The 22482-nt window shown below is 44.5% G+C and overlaps 2 protein-coding genes across 2 annotated transcripts; both read left to right on the top strand.

Moving 5' to 3' along the window:
• Positions 1-212: 212 nt before the first annotated feature.
• Positions 213-3391, top strand: LOC307089344 (sodium-dependent organic anion transporter-like; the record flags this gene model as incomplete). The annotated part of the gene is made up of 6 exons (XM_079755558.1): positions 213-619; positions 1028-1146; positions 1421-1509; positions 1675-1850; positions 2277-2434; positions 3108-3391. 6 exons carry the CDS (start codon positions 213-215, stop codon positions 3389-3391), a joined length of 1233 nt encoding a protein of 410 aa, XP_079611684.1.
• Positions 3392-9190: 5799 nt separating this feature from the next.
• Positions 9191-22145, top strand: klhl8 (kelch-like family member 8). Its single transcript, XM_079755393.1, has 12 exons — positions 9191-9271; positions 11324-11550; positions 11855-11916; positions 12585-12750; positions 13972-14292; positions 15384-15570; positions 15999-16142; positions 16811-16922; positions 17276-17444; positions 18078-18237; positions 19669-19870; positions 20339-22145. Exons 2-12 carry the CDS (start codon positions 11344-11346, stop codon positions 20460-20462), a joined length of 1854 nt encoding a protein of 617 aa, XP_079611519.1. The 5' UTR covers positions 9191-9271; positions 11324-11343; the 3' UTR covers positions 20463-22145.
• Positions 22146-22482: the final 337 nt, after the last annotated feature.

Below are 22482 nucleotides of genomic sequence, written 5' to 3'. Positions count from 1 at the left end.
GTGGCAAAAAAGAAAAGCTTAAGATCTTAATCCGCTCCGTGTCCAGTAGCAACACACATTCCTTACAGCAGTCGCTCCATCATCGACCAATCGCAACGTAAACAGCTTTGAAGATGTACGGGAGGGCCGTGGAGTGTTCAGCCAAAAAGAAGACTGAACCCCAGCCCGGAGCAACTCACCTCTTCACTGGAGATTACTTTCACTTTGGGATCATGGCGGACCGCTACAACTACACCACCACCAACCCCAGTGGAATACCCAACCCATTCACCGCCTCCAATGCCTCCACCGCCCCGGGGAACGGGGTGGCCGGCGGTCCCAGCGAGGGCCTCCTGACAGCCCTGGGGGTGGTCCTGACCGCCATGCTGGGCGTAGTGGTGTTCTCCCTGGGCTGCACCGTGGAGGCGCCCAGGCTGTGGGCCCACCTACGCCGGCCCTGGGGCGTGCTGGTGGGGCTGGCCTGCCAGTTTGGGCTGATGCCCCTCACGGCGTACCTGCTGGCCTCGGGCCTGGGCGTGCAGCCCCTGCAGGCGGTGGCCGTCCTGGTGATGGGCTGCTGCCCTGGGGGCGTCATCTCCAACATCGTCACGTACTGGCTGGATGGAGACATGGACCTCAGGTACTGCAGGAGGTGTGCTGGGGTGGTCTTGATATTGTGTCTTGTTTTGGACGTGTGTGTGTGTGTGTTCTTGTAGAAACAATTACTATATATATATAAAAAATGATATGATATATTTGCTTTTAAAGAAGAAGTATTGTTTCATTAACATTGTCTTGAATCATGTCTTTAAGTAATGGAAACATATAAAGGGGCAGAGAGCTATACTGGTGTATGTGGTTGTTCCAAGAATGTTCTGGGTTCAATCACAAGTTTTGGAAGAAAATGTGTTTTGGATTCAAACACATCTGCCCTTTATCTAAATATCTCAAAGAATGATCAAAGCAGGGGAATCTGTCCAACTCACATCAAAGTAATTAGACGCACCTCAAAGTGATCGACCCTAAATGATTTCCAAATGTTTTCCAGCATCACCATGACAACCTCTTCCACCACACTGGCCTTGGGGCTGATGCCGCTGTGTCTGTACGGGTACACGCACGTCTGGGAGGTGACCACACACATCAAGATCCCCTACTCTAACATGGGTACAGCTGACTCTCTCTCTATGCGCACTGACGAGTCCTTCTCCTGCAAGAGGTTTCCAATGTTCCTGTCTGCGTATTGTGTACTATCTGTTAACTATTATTAGTAGAGATTCTATTATAAGTGCAATACCTGTGTTGGATACTCTTTCTTATGAATGATCCTGAAAAGCAGAATTAACATACAACAGAAAAAAGTTAAATGCATATTTATAAATTAATCTAGTCATGGACTTATACACATGGTGATATTGAGCTGATGTTTTCCGTGTCAAAGGGTTCACTCTTCTCACCCTCGTTGTACCCGTGGCGGGTGGTGTGGCTGTAAACTACAAATGGCCTAAAGCTGCTAAATGTATCCTGAAGGTATTCTTTTTGTATTTCCTTTTATTGGGACACTAAATTGACCTTGGAACCTTTTTCCAATATAACACGTTCCAATATAAATGTTATAATGCATTGATCACTAAGATGCAATAGGAAGGAATGATTGACATGTGATGTGTCCAATGAGGTGGGTTTGTGTGATAGGTGGGCTCCGTGGTTGGAAGCGTGATGTTACTGGTGGTGGGCGTGGCCAGTGCGGTTTTGTATCCTGGATCCTGGCAAACTGACGCCTCGCTGGTCGTCATAGCCGCTGTCTTTCCTCTGATTGGCTACACTGCCGGCTTTCTCATAGCAGTCATCTGCAGGCAGCCATGGCATAGGTAAAAGTATATAAACTTTTTGCTAGTAAGTCAACACACACTATTATTCAAAGTGTCCTACAGTGAACTCCTTCGATACACCCTAAACAAGGTAGGGGTTAAGGCATCTGAGTCAACGATGCTCAAAGGGAGATTGTGGATATTGAGTTTCGGACCCACAACCTCTCAGCTGTTAGACCAACTCCCCCTCACCACTACACTATCCTCCCACTGGTCGTAGTAGTAAACAAAATCAGCAGGATTTCTCCAGGACCAACCCCTTATGTTTAATTCCCCCCCCCCCCCCCCCCCCCCCCCCCCACACACACACACACACACACACACACACACACACACACACACAGAGCAGAATGTAAAGCTATATTAACCGGGGACCTCGGGTGGTGAACTACATCGCGCACACTCACACACACTAATGATTGTTAGATGCCGGACAATCGCCATGGAGACGGGAGCCCAGAACGTCCAGATCAGCTCCACAGTGCTGCAGTTGTCCTTCCCTCCGGAGCAGCTGGTGGTCATGTTCACCTTCCCTCTGATGTACGGCTGCTCCCAGCTGCTCCACAGCCTCCTGCTGGTCTCAGGTTAGCTGCAGGACGCCCTAATTTAACCTTTCTTTCAATCATTTTCTCTTCTATCCAAAGCCACCTGAAGGGAAGCTGATCACAACCCAGGCTACCAAAAAAGTGCATATAAAATGCAAAAAAAATAATGTAATTGGTGGTAGTGCGGTTGTCGATGTGTAGAGTGCTATCTATATTCCATCCCGGCAAAGTGTTTTGTAAACTCCACGTCGCTATTCCAGAGCTAATGGTGCCCATGTCCCAGTTTGGGAGATGTTATCAGAAGAGGTTGGTCTTCAGAAGTTTCTTGAAGGCGAGGAGAGATTCTGCAGGTCGCGAGATTGCACGTTCCCCATCAACCGCCAATGCTTCTCACATGAGAAGAGTAAATAGAATGTAAACATTGGGAATCTGCCCCCCAGTAAACACAGTGTCTTAAAGTCTGGTACAGGGCTGACACATGAAGAATTGTTTTACTTCAGGCCATCGATCATTGATTAATCCGTTTTTTTTTTATCTCCAGAGCAATTGGCAGTTTGAAATGATATCTTCTTCTTGTTGACATAGTTCACATAGTCTAGAGAATGTCCTTTTTCTCAAACCAAATCGCTGCTGTTTGCAAAAAGAGATACCTGTGTTCCAGTTTACTTGTAAACAACTTAAGTGAGCAAAGGTTGCTTTGAATTGTTTACAGTCTACCAGCTTTGGAAGTACGTCCATCTGTGGAGATCTGGGGAAGTCGTTGCTGGTGAGGAACTAGGGAGAATTCCAAACAGCAGAGAAAATCTGGACGTCGCCGACCACACCAGGCAACATCTGGATGATGTCATCAACCCTGCACGCGGGGAGACTAACTCAGCGTTTGAGGATAACGCCCGTGGTCGTGACGGCCCCTCATCTCAGTCAGACCTTGGCCCAGAGCAGAATGTCAACACTAAATCCGTGGCCATTACGACTCGTATTCAAGACAATATGTAGGCCATGTTATCGAACTTCTAAGAACTATATAATTATAATAATTGTTATTATATTTGATATCTTGATACGTGTTGTCATTTATTAACTTAATTTGATTTACTTTTTCATTAAAATACTTAGTAGCTAATCATTTGAAAAGTATGTAAAATTTAGGGAGATTTTAGTCTTTTTTTATGATAAATCATATATTTTTATGAAAACAAACGAATTATATTCTTACTATTCTAACTGACCATTTATTTTAAATAAACCCTTCCATATGTGATTCAATGTCTTGCATAATGACCTCTGTATTGATTAGCCACTCAGAGCAGGGCAGGACATAGCCAAGGCAGAGCATTGGACGCTACAAACCAATTAAAGATCTCCTCCCAGTAAGGTCTGCTAGACCTTTGTCCCCAGGAGATGTCTTGTCATTACACCAGGACCTCCTTGGGGAAGTACCTAGGAAGACAGCGGGGACAGGCAGCATGCATTTGAAAATCCTACTTGTGGCCACCAGCTTAGTTTTTGCCTTTGTGAATGTTTCAGGAGCCCAGCTAGGGAAGTGTGAGTATAGCAATGTGTCCAATTCTGTGTCTCTCTTCGTCGCTGATTTGTTTTGAACAAAAATGTTGATTTTGATATGCATATGTTTGTGAGAGGAAAATCTGTAGAGAAAAGTGTGTGATTTTAAGAGACCATATACACACCTGATTGACATCAGGTATGCTCTGAAGTACAGTTTCTGACACTGCACATTTCTAACCAGGTCATTGGGTAGAAATGTAACCTTTATTGCAAGGTTTAAATGACATGACCCATGGATATACTAAGAGGAAAACTCGTAAAATAATAGAGCCCTATCCACAAAGGTTGATAAAAGGTTTGAGTTGGTGGCAGGAAATTAAAGTCACATTTTTCATGCTTAAATTTATATATTTTATCTATGTGTACTTTGCTAGAGGGGTTACTAGGGTTTTATTTTTGTTTTGATACTCGTTTGACCTTTTCAGTGGCTGCACTTATCCTATTCGGAAAGCCTTATCTCAGTGAAGTGATTTAGACATTTGTAAACAAAGGTTGTATGCATTAGTAAGGACAGTAATCCCAGCTACTCGTTATCAATACAATGTATATTAATGAACACATAAAATACATGTACTATTTAGCAGAGACTTTAACCAAATAAATTAAAATTTAAATATAGGGGTTAGACCATCTTGCGCATGGATGCCAAAACTGTGGAGGGTTCTAACCAACAACCTAAACAAACCCCCTTTTCCCCCAAAATAATCAAAAATCTCTCTCTCTCTCTCTCTCTCTCTCTCTCTCTCTCTCTCTCTCTCTCTCTCTCTCTCTCTCTCTCTCTCTCTCTCTCCCTCCCCCCCTCCCTCCCTCCCTCCCTCTCTGGTAGCAGCCGGGGCCGGTCCTGATTTGGGGGCCACTGAGTTGTGGGAGGGCTCGGCTCCCAACAACTCCTCTCCCATCAGTAACAGCTCCTCCCCGTCGAGGGGGGTCCTCCAGGGCTTCTGCTACCTGGGGGTGTCCGTCCTGGGCTTCGGCTCCTCAATGGTACCCGTACGAAGCCGGGACGTTGGCGACGGTAACGCCCTGTGGATTATTGATACTACTGCTACTATTGTCTCTTACTATTATTTTACTTTTTTTATCATCTTTCTTTACTTTTGTGTACCTTTGTACGGTGCCTTCAAATTAAATGTATTATTATTGTAATCCTTTGTCGTTTAAGTAACTCAATTTAAACAGATGACAATTAATCCTCCCATTTTTATCTTAGGAAGGCAGAGCAAAGGCTAGTTTTAAAAATGTTAAAATAGACAAAGAACAGTTTTTCCGTAATGTACAGAAAACTCATAACTTAATATTTTTGAAGTCACAGCTCCAACAGGTGTGTATTTCCATTATTATGTTCTGTGTGTGTGTGTGTGTGTGTGTGTGTGTGTGTGTGTGTGTGGGTGTGTGGGTGGGTGGGTGGGTGGGTGGTTTGTTTTAGGTTTTTTCTACCAGCTGATTTTCTGCGGCACCATGGCCCTCGAGGCCCTCTTTGCCTTCCTGATCCGAGGCTGTCCTGAGGTCCGGGCCCTGGGCCTTCTGGCAGGCTTCCTGTATAGCTTGGGTATTTATTTCCCCTTGAGGAACAGCTCTCAGCATATCCCTGTGTGCTACAGAATGACAAAACAGGCAACAAAGATATTATGCCATCCCCAGCTGCTGGGGATGGCATAATATCTTTGTTGCCTGTTTTGTCGTAATAACAATATAATAGGACTTATTGCAGTGTCACCCACACCTCCATTTTGGAAGCATAGGCTCCTTTGACGTTAGTTATTTGTTATTAGTTATTGCTTTATATTAATTGTTTAGTAAAAAACATTTAAATTAATCCTAATTATGGGATGACTTTGTGCTTGAAACCGCCGCAGTGTTTCTCTTGCTAGACGTAGCAAAACGTCATTAGTCTAGGGCACGGAACATTTAGGAGTATCGTCAACAAAACATCCCGTGATGCATTCTGATGTACAAGTCCTATTGGTGCCTGCTTTGTCGTCATAACCATTTGCCGTCTTATTGACAACATATTAAGATCATAATTTGTTGCAAGATAACATGGGGTATAAGCTATACCCATAATCACTTCAATCCTGGCCTATTTTACTCATTATCTTGTCATTACCAACTTGGTTTTGTCTTAATAGCAAATTAATGATATGTTATCTTGTAACAAGTTATGATCTTGTTATGTTGTCAATTCAACATGGTTATGACGATGAGGCGGGCACCAAAATACTATACCACCAATTGCAGCTCTCCTCTTCCATAGTAAAAATCATTACTATCTAACTAAAATCATGTGTCTCCCAGGGAATTTGGCCACTGTGCCCATCATTAAGACCATTGGACTTGGTTTGGGCACCCTGATCTGGTCCATTTTCTCTCTGCTCATTGCGTGGGCCACGGCCAGGTATACAAACTCACTGCTTTGGTTTGGTCCATCTATGTTTCTTTGCCTGAGATGACTGAATACCAACCAGACTCTACTCACTGTCTAGATTTGGCTGGTTTGGGATTGACCCACAAGACGTGCCTAATCCTACCCTCAACTATATTGGAACTGGATTCACAGCAATGAGGTTATGTCTATTGAGAAATCAAGTTTATTTTTATTTTTATTTATTTAAATCCAAATAAAGATTGCATATAGCTCAAAGTTGTAATTCATAACATTTGAACTAGATCACCGCTTAAAATTACAGGGACATGTCTGTAGTCAATGCCGATTTATACTGTTTTCTATAGTTTTCAATAAAATCTCATCCTATGACCAATGATATATTCCCAAAAATAAAACATCCTGGCCGGGCCAAACCTCTTTGTTGACAAGAATGCTACTTTCAACCATCCCCATACCCCATTCAGGCCGACCACACAGCTGAACCATGCTGGGTCGACCATTTCATAGCCAATAAGAGGTTATTGTGGTTAATAACGCTGCTGTTATTAACCACAATAAAATTGGGAGGGGCTCAATCTTACACATTTCGACTTTAATAGTTAAAATCCAACAGACTGTTCTTTTTGTATGTATATAACATGTGAACACTAAGTAAAAATGTGTTAATTAATTTCAGGTTATCTTTCATGTCCCTCTGTTTTTACTCAATTCAATTTCCAATGACTTTTGTTTTTCAGTGCCCTGATACTTTTCTTCCTCAAGACGGACAACAGGCCAAAGGAGGAGGAGGACAACGAAAGGAAGCCTCTTCTGCAGAGGGGCAGCCTTCCTTTAATACAGGTTGGACGTGGATCCCGCTTTATTTAATCTATTTAAATAGTCCCATGTAATCCCACATAAACCTTTTGAGTAATGCAAGAAGCATAAGCAGGGACATGTTAATTTGGTCCAAATTATAATCATGGCAATGCACATCATCACAAATAGATGATTTACTGTGTGCAACTGTCAGGATGTTTGTCATGATGCTGATGTTTCGCTAGGCATTAAGATTAAAAATGATTAAGTTTAGGTGCTGGTGAAGTTTAACCAAGTTTATTTCCAATGCAATATTGTGAAATATATTTGAAAAGTATATTTAAAATGAAAAATAATAGTTTGTCACTATAACAATTGCATCACCAAAATACATAAGGGTAATAATAACCACTTCTGTCTCTAGCTTGGCCCTGAAGATACCCTGAAGATCAGCTTATTTGATAGCCTCAGCCCTCCAACCAAAAGGATCCTGTAGGTTTTCAACATGATTACTCTCCGTCCAATCATCATGATTATTATGAATAAGGTCCTGCAGATATGCATTGTCTCACTAATCACATGCACCCAATCTTATTTCTCAAAGGGGTACCGTACTTGCTGTCTGTTCAGGAATCTGCTATGGGTGTTCATACACACCCATCTTATACATAAAGGACAATTCCTTGAAGAACAACACGCACTTCCGGGGTGCCAGTCAGTTTGGTATGGTCAAAAAAAATTTTTAAACCTGCACTATGTCATTTTTTTTGATGGCCACGTTTTATCCTTGAGAAGTCATTTCACTCAAAAAAGAAATGTTTGCACACCCACACGCAAATAGACGAACAAAGACAAATCACTTGCACTATGAAGCAAAACGTACATACAGATTTAATTACTAGCTTGGATATATAGACGAATGATGGTGACAATTGTAATGATTTGGTTCTTTATTTCAGACCTGGACTATCTTTTTCCACATATGGTTGGGATTAATGCACTGACCACAGTGGTTTTCTTCGGATATTGCTTTGTTTTGAAAAATAGGCCTCAATTACCAAACTGTGTGGTACCCGGTGAGTGATTGACGGTTTTGACAAAATCTTAACAAAGTTATTATTCTAAATCCCTACTACTTTTCAAATCTGTTTAAATTACATCATCCCCCTTAATGTATACATTACTGTTATTACAGCTTTCCTCGGTGGATCCCTTCATTTTGTTTCCTACTTTGCCTTCTTTGAAGCTTGCTATTACCTGGGAACGATCATCACATACCCCATTGGCTGCACAGTATGTTTGCAAATCTATAGGCCTATGCAAAAAAAGCAGCAAAAATGTTCTTACAAACTTTTGTTGTTCTCTATTTAGAAACAAAGTGTATGGCAGTGTTAGTTTTTGTGTTAAATGTTTTTGTAAAATAATATAATTCTAAAATGCTTAAATTTCTCAATACCAATTTTAATATTAATATTGAGCCGGTCATGTTTGTTAGGATGATTAATATGATGACCAAACTGGATTTCCAGTCTTTGGAGTTATGTTTATTTGAATTTGCATAATCTTTGTTTGATTTTTTAGGGTCCAGCATTGATATCTCTTTTATGGAGTGTATTTTACTTTAAAGAACTAAGAGTGAGTATGAATTGACACACCTAAGGCATAATCAAATTTTATTGTGAGTACAATTTTGATTTTATTTGTTTTTTTTTATTCAGGGTTTGAGAAATATCCTTATCCTGGCAGCTGTGATCGTCACTGTTGTATGTGGAGTCACTTTGATTACTTTGTCAAAGATTGACCTCTGAGATCAACATCATGCCCTGTTGTTTTAACAACTGTCTACAGATAATCTCTCTGCACAAATCTCAGTCGTATAATGTGCGAATACGTTATGATTCTGTGCATCGGAACTGCCTTTGCATCAATGACATGGACTGAAAAATATGTACAGGTCAATGCCCAAGAACGTCTCTTTAAAACTACAATACACAGAGGGAACTACAATACCCAGAGGACATTGCAAACAACACCCGCACGTCTGCAAAAGGCTGCCGTCTCGTTGATACACAAACGAATGGATCTAAATTAAAGTTGTGACATTTTATTCATGGCTGCCAGATGAGGTAATTTAAAAACTATTTTTGCAACTCCCTGAATGATGTGATGATATGGTGACTGTCTTTGTAAGTGATTGTTTTGAATGTACAGAATGATTTATTTTGGGGAATTTGCACTGAAGAGTTATGGTAGTCTAGCTAGCATTAGCAGCGCTGCTGCTGCTAGCTGGCCGGCTGGACGTGGGTGAGAGCGTCTTTAAAACAACGTTTAAGACTGATCCCAGCCTACATCAAACACTACATTCACTGACCTATGTAACACACTATGGAGTAGTTCTTCAAAATCCACACATCCTCATAGATTTGACATTTCTATCCAAGGTAACAGCTTAGACTGAGTGTTGTTTACTTAAAATGCTGGCTGAGAAACCATCAGGTTGTCCTCGTCTTCTACTTTCAGTAGTGAATCATTGTTTGTTATGAAACGTTATCCAGTTTCCAAGCTATGGTTATGCCCTGTGTTGCACTGGATTGAACCTTAAATTATTTCAGGCCATGTAACTGATGGCTCTAATGTAGTTCACCATAACACCAGCCTTCATTCAAATAGCCTGGACGTCAACTCAAAGGGTGTGGTTGGTTTAAACTGAAATTACTAACATAACGTAGACAAGCTAGGCATTATAAGCCTGGAAGAATTATGAATATATTGCAATAAGTGATTTGCAATGCTATTGGACCAGGATAGATATGGTATTTGATAGTACTGTATCAGACTTTAAGTATGCTATAATATCAGACTATCTTTCTAAATCTAATATTGTGATTGTTGTATATTATGTATCATATTGTATCTTGTGGTTTGTCTAACTTGTATCACTTTGGACTGGAGTGTGTGTATATAACAATGCTTTTTATAACCTTTCCATTTATCTTGTGTCATGTTATCGCAGAGGTTAATGTAATTGTGTTGATTATTGCCTGGTCTGATGCAAATGAGTGAAGTCTAACCTGAAATAGAACAAACCTGTTGACTTGGCTTCCGATAAACCACCTCTAATAAAACACAACACAAACCGGCCAATACAACCATGGGACAGCAATTTGCGTCTGCTGAAAAGACATTGATGTTGTTCGATTGGTGGCTGAAATAATAAATGATGACGTTGTTTGCCGTGTCTCCCATGTTCATCTCAGCTTCAGTGTCTAGGTGTTTATAATACACAGCACAGCAGCAAACAGATTAGCAAGCTATTCGACAGCATTGATCACTTTCTGTTTTTAACTATACGGATACGCAGGTGTTCCTACCCCGTTCACAAAACTTCAAATAATACCCTTTAATATATATTTTTGGTGTTTTCATGATTTCTCTGTCCAAGTAGATTTAGACAATAATTGTACATCGTGAAATACTATTTCCAGGCGCTTGAGGTCTAACTTCCACCCGTGTGTTTCACAGAGCTATCTGTCAGTTACCCAGTAAAGCTGAGTGGACTAATGATGAGGGGTGGGAACACTCAGTCTATTGAGGAGCAACGCTGGCGGTGAGCGCACGGCGTCATCCTCATCTGTTAGATGTGGGTAGGCGGGCAAGGGGGGAGCTCATTAGCCATCTGCTGCCTGTGCCGTGGGTCTTCAGAAACGCTCCAATCTATTGCAGAAGACGTAGCCCACCACTGTGTCGGAAAAGAGAAGGTAGTGTATTCTGTGGATCTTCGGTAGCGCTTTTAGACAGTGGGCTAGGAGAAAAATCCACCTGGCTGTTATTTATTTAACATGGACCGCTGAAGGGTGAAAAGAGAAGCGACACTAAGGAGGTGGGTGGGTGCCGGCTGCAATACTGGCCAAACTTGTACAGCTGGTGAACTACCCCCAACACTTTACTGTGTTTCGAGTTATTTACTTTAAAGCTTTGTCTGTGTGTGTGCTCTCTTTGCATCTACGCGTGTGTCCTCCTTCGCACCTGTATGTTGGCCTGAATGGGGGTTCAGTGTCCGTGGCAAAAACACATGGAAGTGTGGTCTGTCATTCACGCCCGGGGCAATGCAGACGCAGCTAATGTCAGAACAAGGATTGACTGGATTGACTGCCCCCCCCCCCCCCCCCCCCCCCCAGGTACATGCTCCTGTAGACTGATGGCTCCGGGCGACTCGGTGCCGGAGCACGCCAAGCAGCCCAAGCAGCCCAAGCCCAAGGAGAAGAGGCCGGGCTCCAAGGCCCTGAAGGCGGAGTGCGATGCGGACGGCTCCTTCGTGTTCGAGGCCCACGAGGCCTGGAAGGACTTCCACAACTCCCTGCGCCACTTCTACGAAGTCGGGGAGCTCTGTGACGTCACGCTGAAGGTGAAGAGAGGGGGGCTTTGGGATCTGGTTTGCAAAGGGACCGGACCCAGGCGTGTTCACCGTCCTGTTGAGCTAGTTGGCCTTGTTTTGAGTGTTTTGGTTATTTAACAGATCATCTAGATTTCGTATGGCTTATTTTTTACCAATTCATTTTTTAAACATACTTCAACTCATCTTGCGATTGAAAAATGGCTGATGCAATGTTATTATTGTGCTGCCGTAACTAAACTAAATGCTGAGCTTGATAATGCACTGACAACTGCTTACATCTTGCCAATCGTGTCCTGTCCTTCCTTGTGTGAAGGTGGGCAGCAGGCTGATACCATGCCACAAGCTGGTCCTGGCCTGCGTCATCCCCTACTTCAGGTTGGTTCTCTCCTCCGTTTGTCCAGGACTTCCACTCCCCTTTTTGTTAAACTGTGTAGAATGTTTGTGTATTTTAGTGTCTCTCTGTATTCACAATTCTTGGTGTGGGGACAGGCCAGTGACTCTCCAACTGATACAAGGTGTTATTTCCAACAATCCTCCATTTGTTTATGTCCCTAAAAGGACGAACCAAATGGCTTGTCCAAGGCCGTCTGGGACAAAGCCAAGGCCATATACCTTAACAAGGGAGAGACTGCTTCTGTTTTATTCATTAACTCAGCGGGCGTTAGGGCTTCGGCTGCCACGGTTTGATGTGGTTAATAATGTACACACTCAAGGTATTTTCAGATACTGTAAAAGCGTCCGCTGCATGGCATATATAATGTATTATGCTGTGCTGAAAAACAACTAATTCCACTCCATTTTACAGGCCAAATCATAAAACATAACTTTAGTTCAACCCACCAATGGTTTATCCGCAATTTCTGTAATTCATCTGACTTTCTCATTCATAGTGTTTTATTTGATTCAATTAAATCAACATCTTTTTAAATGAATACATTTACTCATTTTCCTCTTTTTCCTTCACCCCGCCCTTCTGGCAGACCGGCCCCTCTGGGCCTGAGTGAAGCACTGACCTACTTTCCTTTGCGCCGCGGCCTCCCCAGGGCCATGTTCCTGTCGGAGATGGCAGAGGCCAAACAGGAGCTGATCGAGATCAAGGACTTTGACGGGGACGCCATCCACGACCTGGTGCACTTCGCCTACTCGTCCCGGCTCATCCTGACCGTGGACAACGTCCAGCCGCTGCTGTACGCCGCCTGCATCCTCCAGGTAACCCCGCTCATGGATCAGGGAGACCTCAGCGGGGAGACTGTGGAGCTCGGTATGAGGTCTAGGGCCACCGGTTTTCTGAATCAATTTGACTTTGGTAATCGATTCATTCAGAAACCAATTTCGCTCGGGTGTGAATGAGACTCTCACAGAACAAATGCTTTAAATTCTACTAGGAAACCTCTAACCTGAAAAATATGAATCTTAGCGTGAAGAATTTATCCCAAAGCAGTTACATTGCTGAACTTTTTTGTTCAAAATGACCACACACACTACAGCAATCGACGCAATATACTGCACGTTGTGTCTAAATGCCGGCCATCCAATTTACATCTGTTAAAGCTTTAAGCATCCATAGGAAAAGGGCATATATTACAAGATCGACCTCTGTGGCCGCTTGGTGGCTCAACAAGCTAGTGCAGTGAGCCTGTACCTTGTAGTGACCCCGGTTCCATAGTCGAATTCGATTCCCAGAGGAAAAGAAAGGTCCCGGGTTCAATTCCCAAATGTCCGCAGTGGAAGCGTAGCCAGGAATTGGACTTTGGATGTGCCCCGAGAGAACCAGGCTGGCCATTCCCGTCCATCACCAGTCATGAATACACTCCTTTAATACCACCATTGACCCATCTAATACCACCATTGACCCATTATGATGGGGTAGGCTGATTTCCACCGGGTGGCATGCCAAAGCCCAGCTGCCCGTGTGGGCCCCACAGCCAACCCCACAGCCAACACCCCCGCTCACCCCACAGCCCAGAGCCCACCCCGTGGGCCTCCTCCAGCCCGCCCACTCCAACCACTACCTCCCTCCTTAATGACGAGCATCCGTCCATTAACATTTACATTTAGGGCACTTAGCAGACTCTTTTGTCCAAAGCAACTTCCAGTAAGTACAGTCGTCAGAAGAAAGAGAAACGACAACAATCTAATGCTGCAGATGCACTGAGGATGTTCATAGAACAAGCGCCGAGCACAATTGCTGGGTTAACCCATTCCCTGTCTACAACAAAGATAGCTAGGATAAGATGCTACAGGATGTTTGGTAAAACATTTAAGTCCCAGGACGTAGAACATACAATAAGTGCATAAGAGGGGCGTTTTTAGGAGAGTAAAGCAGGAGAAGGGGCGATGGGGGTGGGCGGGGTAAGGAAGGAGACTGCAGAGTGGAGGTGAGCTCTGGAACAGGTGAGCCTCGACTCTCTTCCCCACCCCCTCCACCAGGTGGAGCTGGTGGCGCGGGCCTGCTGCGAGTACATGAAGGCCCACTTCCACCCCACCAACTGCCTGGCGGTGCGCACCTTCGCCGAGAGCCACAACCGCGTGGACCTGATGGCCATGGCGGACCGCTACGCCTGCGAGCACTTCTGCGCCGTGGTGGAGTGCGAGGACTTCCCCTGCGTGTCGCCGCAGCACCTGCGCACGCTGCTGTCGTCGGGCGAGCTCAACATCCACGCCGAGGCGCAGGTGTACAGCGCGGCCGTCAAGTGGCTGGCCGCCAACCCCCAGCACCACGAGGCCTGGCTGGACCAGATCCTGTCTCAGGTGGGGGGGCGGCGGGGTGTGTGTGTGTGTGTGTGTGTGTGTGTGTGTGTGTGTGTGTGTGTGTGTGTGTGTGTGTGTGTGTGTGTGTGTGTGTGTGTGTGTGTGTGTGTGTGTGTGTGTGGTGGAGGGGGGTTTTGGTGGTGCGGATGGGGTGGCAGCTGATTGAGGTGTGTGGGTTGGTGGTCTAGGGCTGGGGTCTGTTTGTGTTTGTATGTGTTCTGGTGATGTTGTGGGGTGGCAGTTGATTGAGGTGTGTGTTAGTGTGGGTGGTGGGTGGGTGTGTGTGTGTGTGTGTGGAGGTGGTGTTTGTGTTTGTATGTGTTCTGGTGATGTTGTGGGGTGGCAGTTGATTGAGGTGTGTGTTAGTTTGAGTGGTGGGTGGGTGTATGTGTGTGTGTGGAGGTGGTGTTTGTGTTTGTATGTGTTCTGGTGATGTTGTGGGGTGGCAGTTGATTGAGGTGTGTGTTAGTGTGGGTGGTGGGTGGGTGTGTGTGTGTGTGTGTGGAGGTGGTGTTTGTGTTTGTATGTGTTCTGGTGATGTTGTGGGGTGGCAGTTGATTGAGGTGTGTGTTAGTTTGAGTGGTGGGTGGGTGTGTGTGTGTGTGTGGAGGTGGTGTTTGTGTTTGTATGTGTTCTGGTGATGTTGTGGGGTGGCAGTTGATTGAGGTGTGTGTTAGTGTGGGTGGTGGGTGGGTGTGTGTGTGTGTGGAGGTGGTGTTTGTGTTTGTATGTGTTTTGGTGATGTTGTGGGTGGCAGTTGATTGAGGTGTGTGTTAGTGTGGGTGTTTAGTGTGTGTGTGTGTGGAGGTGGTGTTTGTGTTTGTATTTGTTCTGGTGATGTTGTGGGTGGCAGTTGATTTATGTGTGTGTTAGTGTTGGTGGTCTGAGGGTGTGTGTGCTCGACTTTGTGACGATAAAAAAGTATGCATTGATTTATGTTCTGCGAGTATGAACCAGAGGGAGCTTGCGCTCCATCTTGGTTTGATCCCAGTCGTAAACCGTTAACCCTGGCACGTCGGGTAGCCTCCTTTCATTGTTTTAGTGGTCCTTCGTCGTGCATAATTAGCTCCGTCTGTTTGACCCACCCCCAGGTGCGTCTGCCGCTGCTGCCGGTGGACTTCCTGACGGGGACGGTGGCCAAGGAGGAGATGATCAGAGGGAACCTGAGCTGCCGGGACCTGCTGGACGAGGCCCGGAACTACCACCTCCACCTCAGCAACAAGGTGGTGCCCGACTTTGAGTACTCGGTCCGCACCACGCCCAGGAAACACACCGCAGGTGGGCCCCGCCGCGAGGACCGGGCACTGCCGTCCGCCAGCCTGGTCGGGGTGGACAAAGCCGTTGAAAAGAGTCCAGTTTAGTTCTTGTATCGGTTTCTATAATATAAAACAAACAACTATGTTATGTTCAGATTTGGAAGATTGCTAATTAACACATTTGTGGTGATTATTAATCAATAATTGTCAGGATACGCTTCATGCCTCACTTTTGAGTACGTCGCTGATCATTGAGAATCGGTATAAAATCAAAGATGTGTAAGCAAGCTAGATATTTTCCCAATATATTAAGCTGTGGCTCAACTTGATTTTGTGGCATCAACGACGCTGTTGGAGAAAGGCTGTTTCGGTCATGTGCTGAAACGTTTCATATGTCCAGCAGGCGAACCACCATGCTTGCCTTATCCACTCTGCTTGCCTCCTCCCCAGGCGTCCTGTTCTGCGTGGGTGGCCGCGGCGGCTCTGGAGACCCGTTCCGCAGCATCGAGTGCTACTCCATCACTAAGAACAGCTGGTTCTTCGGGCCCGAGATGAACAGCAGAAGACGCCATGTTGGAGTAATCTCTGTCGGAGGTTAGCGCCCCGGGGACGACCTGGTTCTTTGTGGACTCCCTCGTTTAGGAGGTCGTCCATTGAGCGAGCATTGGAGTAGAGTTGTACCACTTCAAGTAGTTATCGGCCACCACAACTATGTACCCAAAGCGTGAATTAGATCGATACAACAGGGCTGCACAATATATTGCGTATAAATCAAAATAGTGATTTTAACCTCTTGAATTAACTAATTGTGAAAGTTTGCAATTCATTACAAAAGAAGATGTATAAAAAACATGAATACATCTCATTTGGTATACACGTTTGTAATTTAAGTTCCAAACCGTGCCACTGCCAACTCAGCAATTGCTATAACTTTATTGTTTTTCATACACAGTAAGACTCCCCCAATAATATTTAGAGAATAGATTATCTGTTCATCATAACGATTAATCGCAATCACAATCTTGGTCAAGATAATCACAATTCACTATTTTGTCATAATCGTGCATCCCTAGTGATTGGTGTATTTGAGTCCCAGTTAAAAAGGGACTAGTGAGTTCGACTCTTTGACCGCAGTCTATCTGCAGGCCCCTTAGCGAAATCGTCCTCCTCCCACTCCTTCCTGAGGCGTGTGTAAAGAGACAGCCCTGTCAGGTGGTGGAGGGTTTGGTGTGGGACTGCCTAGTAACAGTGTGCTTCCCCAGGGAAGGTGTATGCCGTGGGAGGTCACGACGGCAGTGAGCACCTGGGCAACATGGAGATGTTTGACCCCCTCACCAACAAGTGGATGATGATGGCCTCCATGAACACCAAGAGGTATGCTGACACCAGAGACATTTCCTCATGTTCCTGCCTCAGCCCTTTACCCTGGGTGGAGAGGGGTTTGTTGTGGATGCACGTGGCATGGTTTGAAGCACAATGTTTGCTTTAATTCACTTATTTTGAGCAATAAAGCTGTTTTTAGGCATTATTTTTGAGGTGATGAAATATTAGCCTTAAATTAGAATTCACAGAAAGACAGGTTTATATTTCATTGAATCCAAACTTCACTGAATCCTCTGTGTATTAATAAATGAAATTGAAACTTATATGTAAATGGCTCCGTCATAGATATGTACATCTGCCGGGTTCCTCCGGTCACATGACTCGCGTGTGTCCCTGCGTTTTAGGCGGGGCATCGCGCTGGCGGCGCTCGGCGGTCCGATCTACGCCATCGGAGGCCTGGACGACAACTCGTGCTTCAACGACGTGGAGCGCTACGACATCGAGAGCGACCGCTGGAGCGCCGTGGCTCCCATGAACACGCCCCGCGGCGGGGTCGGCTCCGTGGCCCTCGGGGTAAGGCTGGGCAGGAGGTCCTCTCCGTGACGATATTATAGATAGATATAAGTAGTGCCGAGCGGATATGTTTTGCGATACTGTAAATACCGGGATTCTGTAAATACTGCGTTATTTTTTGTGTGGCTTCATGTTTGGGTTGAACCTTGAGGCTCAGGTTCTGCAGGTCTACCAATGTTTTATTTTATTTTTTAATGAACATGACTATAGGCTAATAGACTACAGCGCCCTCTGTAGGATGGTACCTTACATTACTTTCCACTAAGTAGACATCATTTGTTCTATGATACATTGTTTTACATTTGACCTTGCATTCTTTGGGTCTCTTGAGATGTAACCACTCTTTAACACGAGAGACATGGTCAAGACAGCAGAACTGCATCTCAAAACCATACATCAACACTGGCAGATCAATTACAATGAAAAAATTGCATTACACAATTTCTGATACAATAAATACGGTCAAATTCACTCTCTTGATTGTCAAACACACACACTTCAATCCTTCAACCCCCTGTGTGACCGAGCCAGTGTTCCATAGCCACCAAACCCAGGGCAACACTGATTGGTCCTCATGTTCTCTATCCACCAATCAACAAACCCCTTGAACTCTACCACGCGTGTGATTGGCAGAGTCACGTGTACGCAGTGGGGGGCAACGACGGGGTGGCGTCCCTGTCCAGCGTGGAGCGCTTCGACCCCCACCTCAACAAGTGGACGGAGGTGACGGAGATGGGCCAGCGGCGGGCCGGCAACGGCGTCAGCAAGCTCAACGGGTGTCTGTATGTCGTCGGTGAGAGACCCCCCCCCGCGCACCTCCTACTTCCTGTTGGTTCCCATTGGTTGAAATGTGTTTAAGATGCATAGTGTTAAGGGTGTCGGGGGGGGGGGGGGAGACAGTAGTGAAGGGAGACAATGGAAAATAGTGAGATTTTGAAAGTAAACAATCTGAAAAAGTGTCGTCCCCCCTCGCTGCTCTCCCTCCCTTTTGTTTCCCCACCATTGAGAAATCTTGCGTTTGTGATTGACAGGCAAGATGGATTCCCTGAACCAATAAGGGGAAAGGATGCCCTGATGGGTCAGACATGAGCCGGGATCAGTCTGGGGTCAGAATTGGCGGACATAGAGGCAGGCTTGCAGCCGGAGCAGATATTACACAGAGCATTTTAATCAGTAACAACTGACGTTATGGCATTTCTAGCATGCTTTACACACGCAAGACATTGCACTCCATGCAGAAACCTGCTTTGAGCAGAAGTAATTCGTTACTTACATATTTACACACAAGCTTTTGTGAAAAGGGGTTCATAAACATTACAAACTACATAGTGAAACATTTTTCACTATGTATTCTCACGCAATACACAGTGTGTATATCCGTGTGTTTATTGCACGGTTGGAATTGTTGTGATGTTATGATGGTTGTTCTAAGGTTGGCGGTCGGTGAGTCCATGGGGGAGGGAACTGTGTCTTCATTGGTCTTTACGTTCTCTCTACCAGACACTGATACCTGACCCAGCTGGGTCACATGCCTCCTCACACCTTCACCTGTAATCACCCTGTAGGTTCATGTCCAACTACAAAGAGACAACTTTATGTTTTGTAAAGCACTTAAGTTACTGATTAAATGTAAAACACAGACAATGCACTATTTCTTTATGGTGCTGCTTGGATTTGAGGAGTCATTCTTTCGTAACTATCATGTTATGTTTCTCAGACATCTTGCCCCGTCACCATTTGTTGCTGATTATGCATTTTGAATCTCCTCTACCTCTTTTTTGTGATATATTATCTTAGCTGTATTGCTATTGGTTATGGAAGTCTTAAAATCCCAAAACGCCTACAAATAACTCCTTCAGTGCTCTGCCCTGAACCCACAATGATTATTATAGTTCTTTTCTGGTCATAATTATTCTATGCTATCCTGTTTCATGCTCCAGTCGATTCACATCTAGTCATTTAACAAAACAAAGTTAGGTAGTGTTTTCACCTAATGACATCACACACTAGATACTATAGCACTGACAGAATAAAGGTGAGGGTTATCTCTTTTGTGTTATTGTTATTAATCAAAGAGTCAGTGCCACTTGCCTACAATGTTATCTTTTCACCAAGTTGATGCGTCTATAAAACATCTGATTAAGACCAACAGTGTTCCCGCTGAACCTCCTCATTGTTATCAAAGCATTGAACCCTTTTTTTCCCCCGATATTTCTTGCGGCAGGCGGCTTCGATGACAACTCCCCTCTGAGCTCGGTCGAGCGTTTTGACCCGCGCTCCAACGACTGGGAGTACGTGTCGGAGCTGACCACGCCACGGGGGGGGGTGGGCGTCTCCACGGTGATGGGCCGGGTGTTTGCCGTGGGCGGGCACAACGGCAACATCTACCTGAACACAGTGGAGGCATTCGAGCCGCGTATGAACAGGTGCGTTGTCCGAGTGATAGTTCACGGTCTTGTGTTAAGGCCACGTTTTTATTCGTTTGTTTGTGTTACTCTGTGACCTGCGATTTGTCAATTGTTCTATTGCAGCGGATGTGATTTTCTTACGTAAATGTTTGCATATTTGTTGCTCTCTCATCTTATAGTTGATTTTGTGCCGTGGGGGGATGGGTTAATTCCTTAGATACTCTCAGACTTTCAAACTGTTGACCCAGATTGATAATTGAACAGTGATACTCAAATGAACGACGAGAAAGTGTTTCTTATTAGAACATTTAAAACGCAGAGTTTAAAAATATTGTAATGTGTTTTAGGAAGAACGCAATCTAACTCTTCAGCTGTGTCCATTGTGCTCAGAAAGTTATCCAATAGGTCTTTCCCATCTCCTCCTCCTTCCTCCTCGTTATTCACACTACATCACCCTCCTCCTCATCACCGCCCCCCCCCCTGCAGGTGGGAGCTGGTGGGCTCGGTGTCCCACTGCCGTGCGGGGGCTGGCGTGGCCGTCTGCCTCTCCCACATCAGCCAGATCAGAGACGTGGGCCTGGGCTCCAGCAACGTGGTCAACTGCATGTGATAGCGGGCCGGGTAGAACTCCATATCCCATGGTACCCGGCGGCCACAGCACTCAATCACACCAAGACCCCCCACACTCCCGTCGCGGCGCGGTGACGCACTGAGTCAATGTCCGCATTGCAATCCCTTTGCTGGGGTTTATCTTAGGGTTTCCTCACCGAAAAAAAACACTTTGCACACAAACTTATGACATTTCTCTCGCTCTCGCAGACGGCAAAGACTTGAGTCCTGAGGACGATTCCTTCGCAGCGTATCTTTAGAGTCCGCGGTGTCTATAAAGTGTTTTATGAATGCGTTATCAATCTGAAGCCATGTCTGAAGCCTTCCTCTTTTGAGCAGGACTTCCCCTCCTGGGTCTTTCCACGCCCGCTTGCGACCCCCCCCTGTTCAGTGATGTGTTTATTGTGTTACTCTGTCAATCTGCTTCCTTGGTTTGACCTCTTGCCAGTTGCCAGTAAGTGTTGTTTTGTTATTTTAATAAGGGAAAACGTTCACAGACATTAAGCGTTGCTTCCTGGACCAACTATAAGCCGTCAGAACACTACAAAACTATCTCTTTAACCTTTAGTTTCACCCCTTTCTTGAGATTGCACTTCTAACCCTCCCGCCCGGATCATCAAGGGGAGTCTCATGCTGGCGAGAACGTCACCAACACGCAGGAACAACCGATTCAGTTAATTTTTTATTTTGTGCAGTTGTTTACGTATTCGAAATATCTTGCAAAACTAGGGACGATCGGCCATTTTGGATCTGGGGCGGTGGATCTCTTTCTTTGTACTCTTTCCAACAGGGCTGCCCCCATCACACAGGACACGACTTGTCCTGGCAACAATCGTCCCCGGGGTGCGTTGCTAGCTGCAGGGCTCAATAAAACAATCCGCAGAGGTCAATCCGAGTCGTCAGGGAATCCTAAACCTTGATTTTCTTTTCTGTGTCAGGTAGCTTGACGATAGCAGGTCTGTTCGTAACCCTTTAGTCATGTAAGTGATGACATTCAAAAAAAAAAAGAATTGAGGTGTCTCTCTGCCTAAAGATACAAATATATTTTAATATATATTATATATATATAGACACACGTATATATATATAAATATATATGTTTTTTGTAGGATGAATGGGGTGTATCTTTTGTGGCGTTTGTTTTGATACACTGGGTTAGCCGTAGCTGGGCACTGATCTATAGTACATGGCAAGTTTGTTATTTTGTGGGATTTGATTCAATTGTTTTTCAATTGATTTTGTATTTCCGTTTTTTTGTACTATTTGTTGGAAGACTTTTGGACTATGTTTCAGGCATTTTGGATGATCCGTTTTTGATACAGCCTGACTGAATGGGGTTATTTTGAGTTATACTGACATTCTGAGGTATTTTTTGATGGTAGTAGCATGGTGTATCTACTTGCCAATTTGTTTCAAATAAGTGTAAAAGGTTTGCTGTTCTACTTATTTGTTATTCCCATTCCTCCTTTTGGATTGCTTCAGTCTTATTACGTTAACCTATTTGATGTCAGTGGTTCTAATAAATTTAAGCATTGAATAAGAGAAGTCTTTTCTCCCTTTGGAGTTCATTTTTTACTTGCAACTTTGAATAAAACTGTTGGTGCCCTTGAACTGTTTTTCAGGAGCTAATGGGCGAGGAGGAGGAAAATAAATAAACTGTTTATGTTCAATGTAGATGGCCATTTAAAATGCTGACTTCAGACCGTAGTAATATATTTCAGATACATGTGATTACCCTTTCTAATCTTTCCTCTTGTGTCATTATGTTAAAGTACCACTTCACCGTAACATTTATTTATGTTATTAGACATCTTTTTCTGGACTTTGAGTTTTCATTGTCTGAAGTTTACTTTTGATAATGAAAATTGTATTTGCTAAGATAAGAATATATATATTTTTGTATTAGTAAAAAGTTTCTCTATATAGCAAACACTACTCCTTTCGGAAGTATACGTGGAGCCAAGCAAGTATTTGAATGCACTTCAAATCAAGTTCCATTTGATATTTTCAATCCGTTTCAA

Source organism: Pollachius pollachius, assembly GCF_949987615.1.
Source record: "Pollachius pollachius genome assembly, chromosome: 18".
In the NCBI taxonomy this organism is placed as follows: Eukaryota; Metazoa; Chordata; class Actinopteri; order Gadiformes; family Gadidae; genus Pollachius; species Pollachius pollachius.
This window is presented reverse-complemented; position numbering and strand designations above follow the sequence as displayed.

What these genes read in the sequence shown, in the direction of transcription:
- klhl8 (XM_079755393.1), top strand. Translation starts at nt 11,344, where the DNA reads ATGGCTCCGGGCGACTCGGTGCCGGAGCACGCCAAGCAGCCCAAGCAG. An exon ending in TGGACCAGATCCTGTCTCAG is followed by an intron (nt 14,293 to 15,383) that starts GTGGGGGGGCGG and finishes ACCCACCCCCAG; the next exon opens with GTGCGTCTGCCGCTGCTGCC. An exon ending in CGGGTGTCTGTATGTCGTCG is followed by an intron (nt 18,238 to 19,668) that starts GTGAGAGACCCC and finishes TTCTTGCGGCAG; the next exon opens with GCGGCTTCGATGACAACTCC.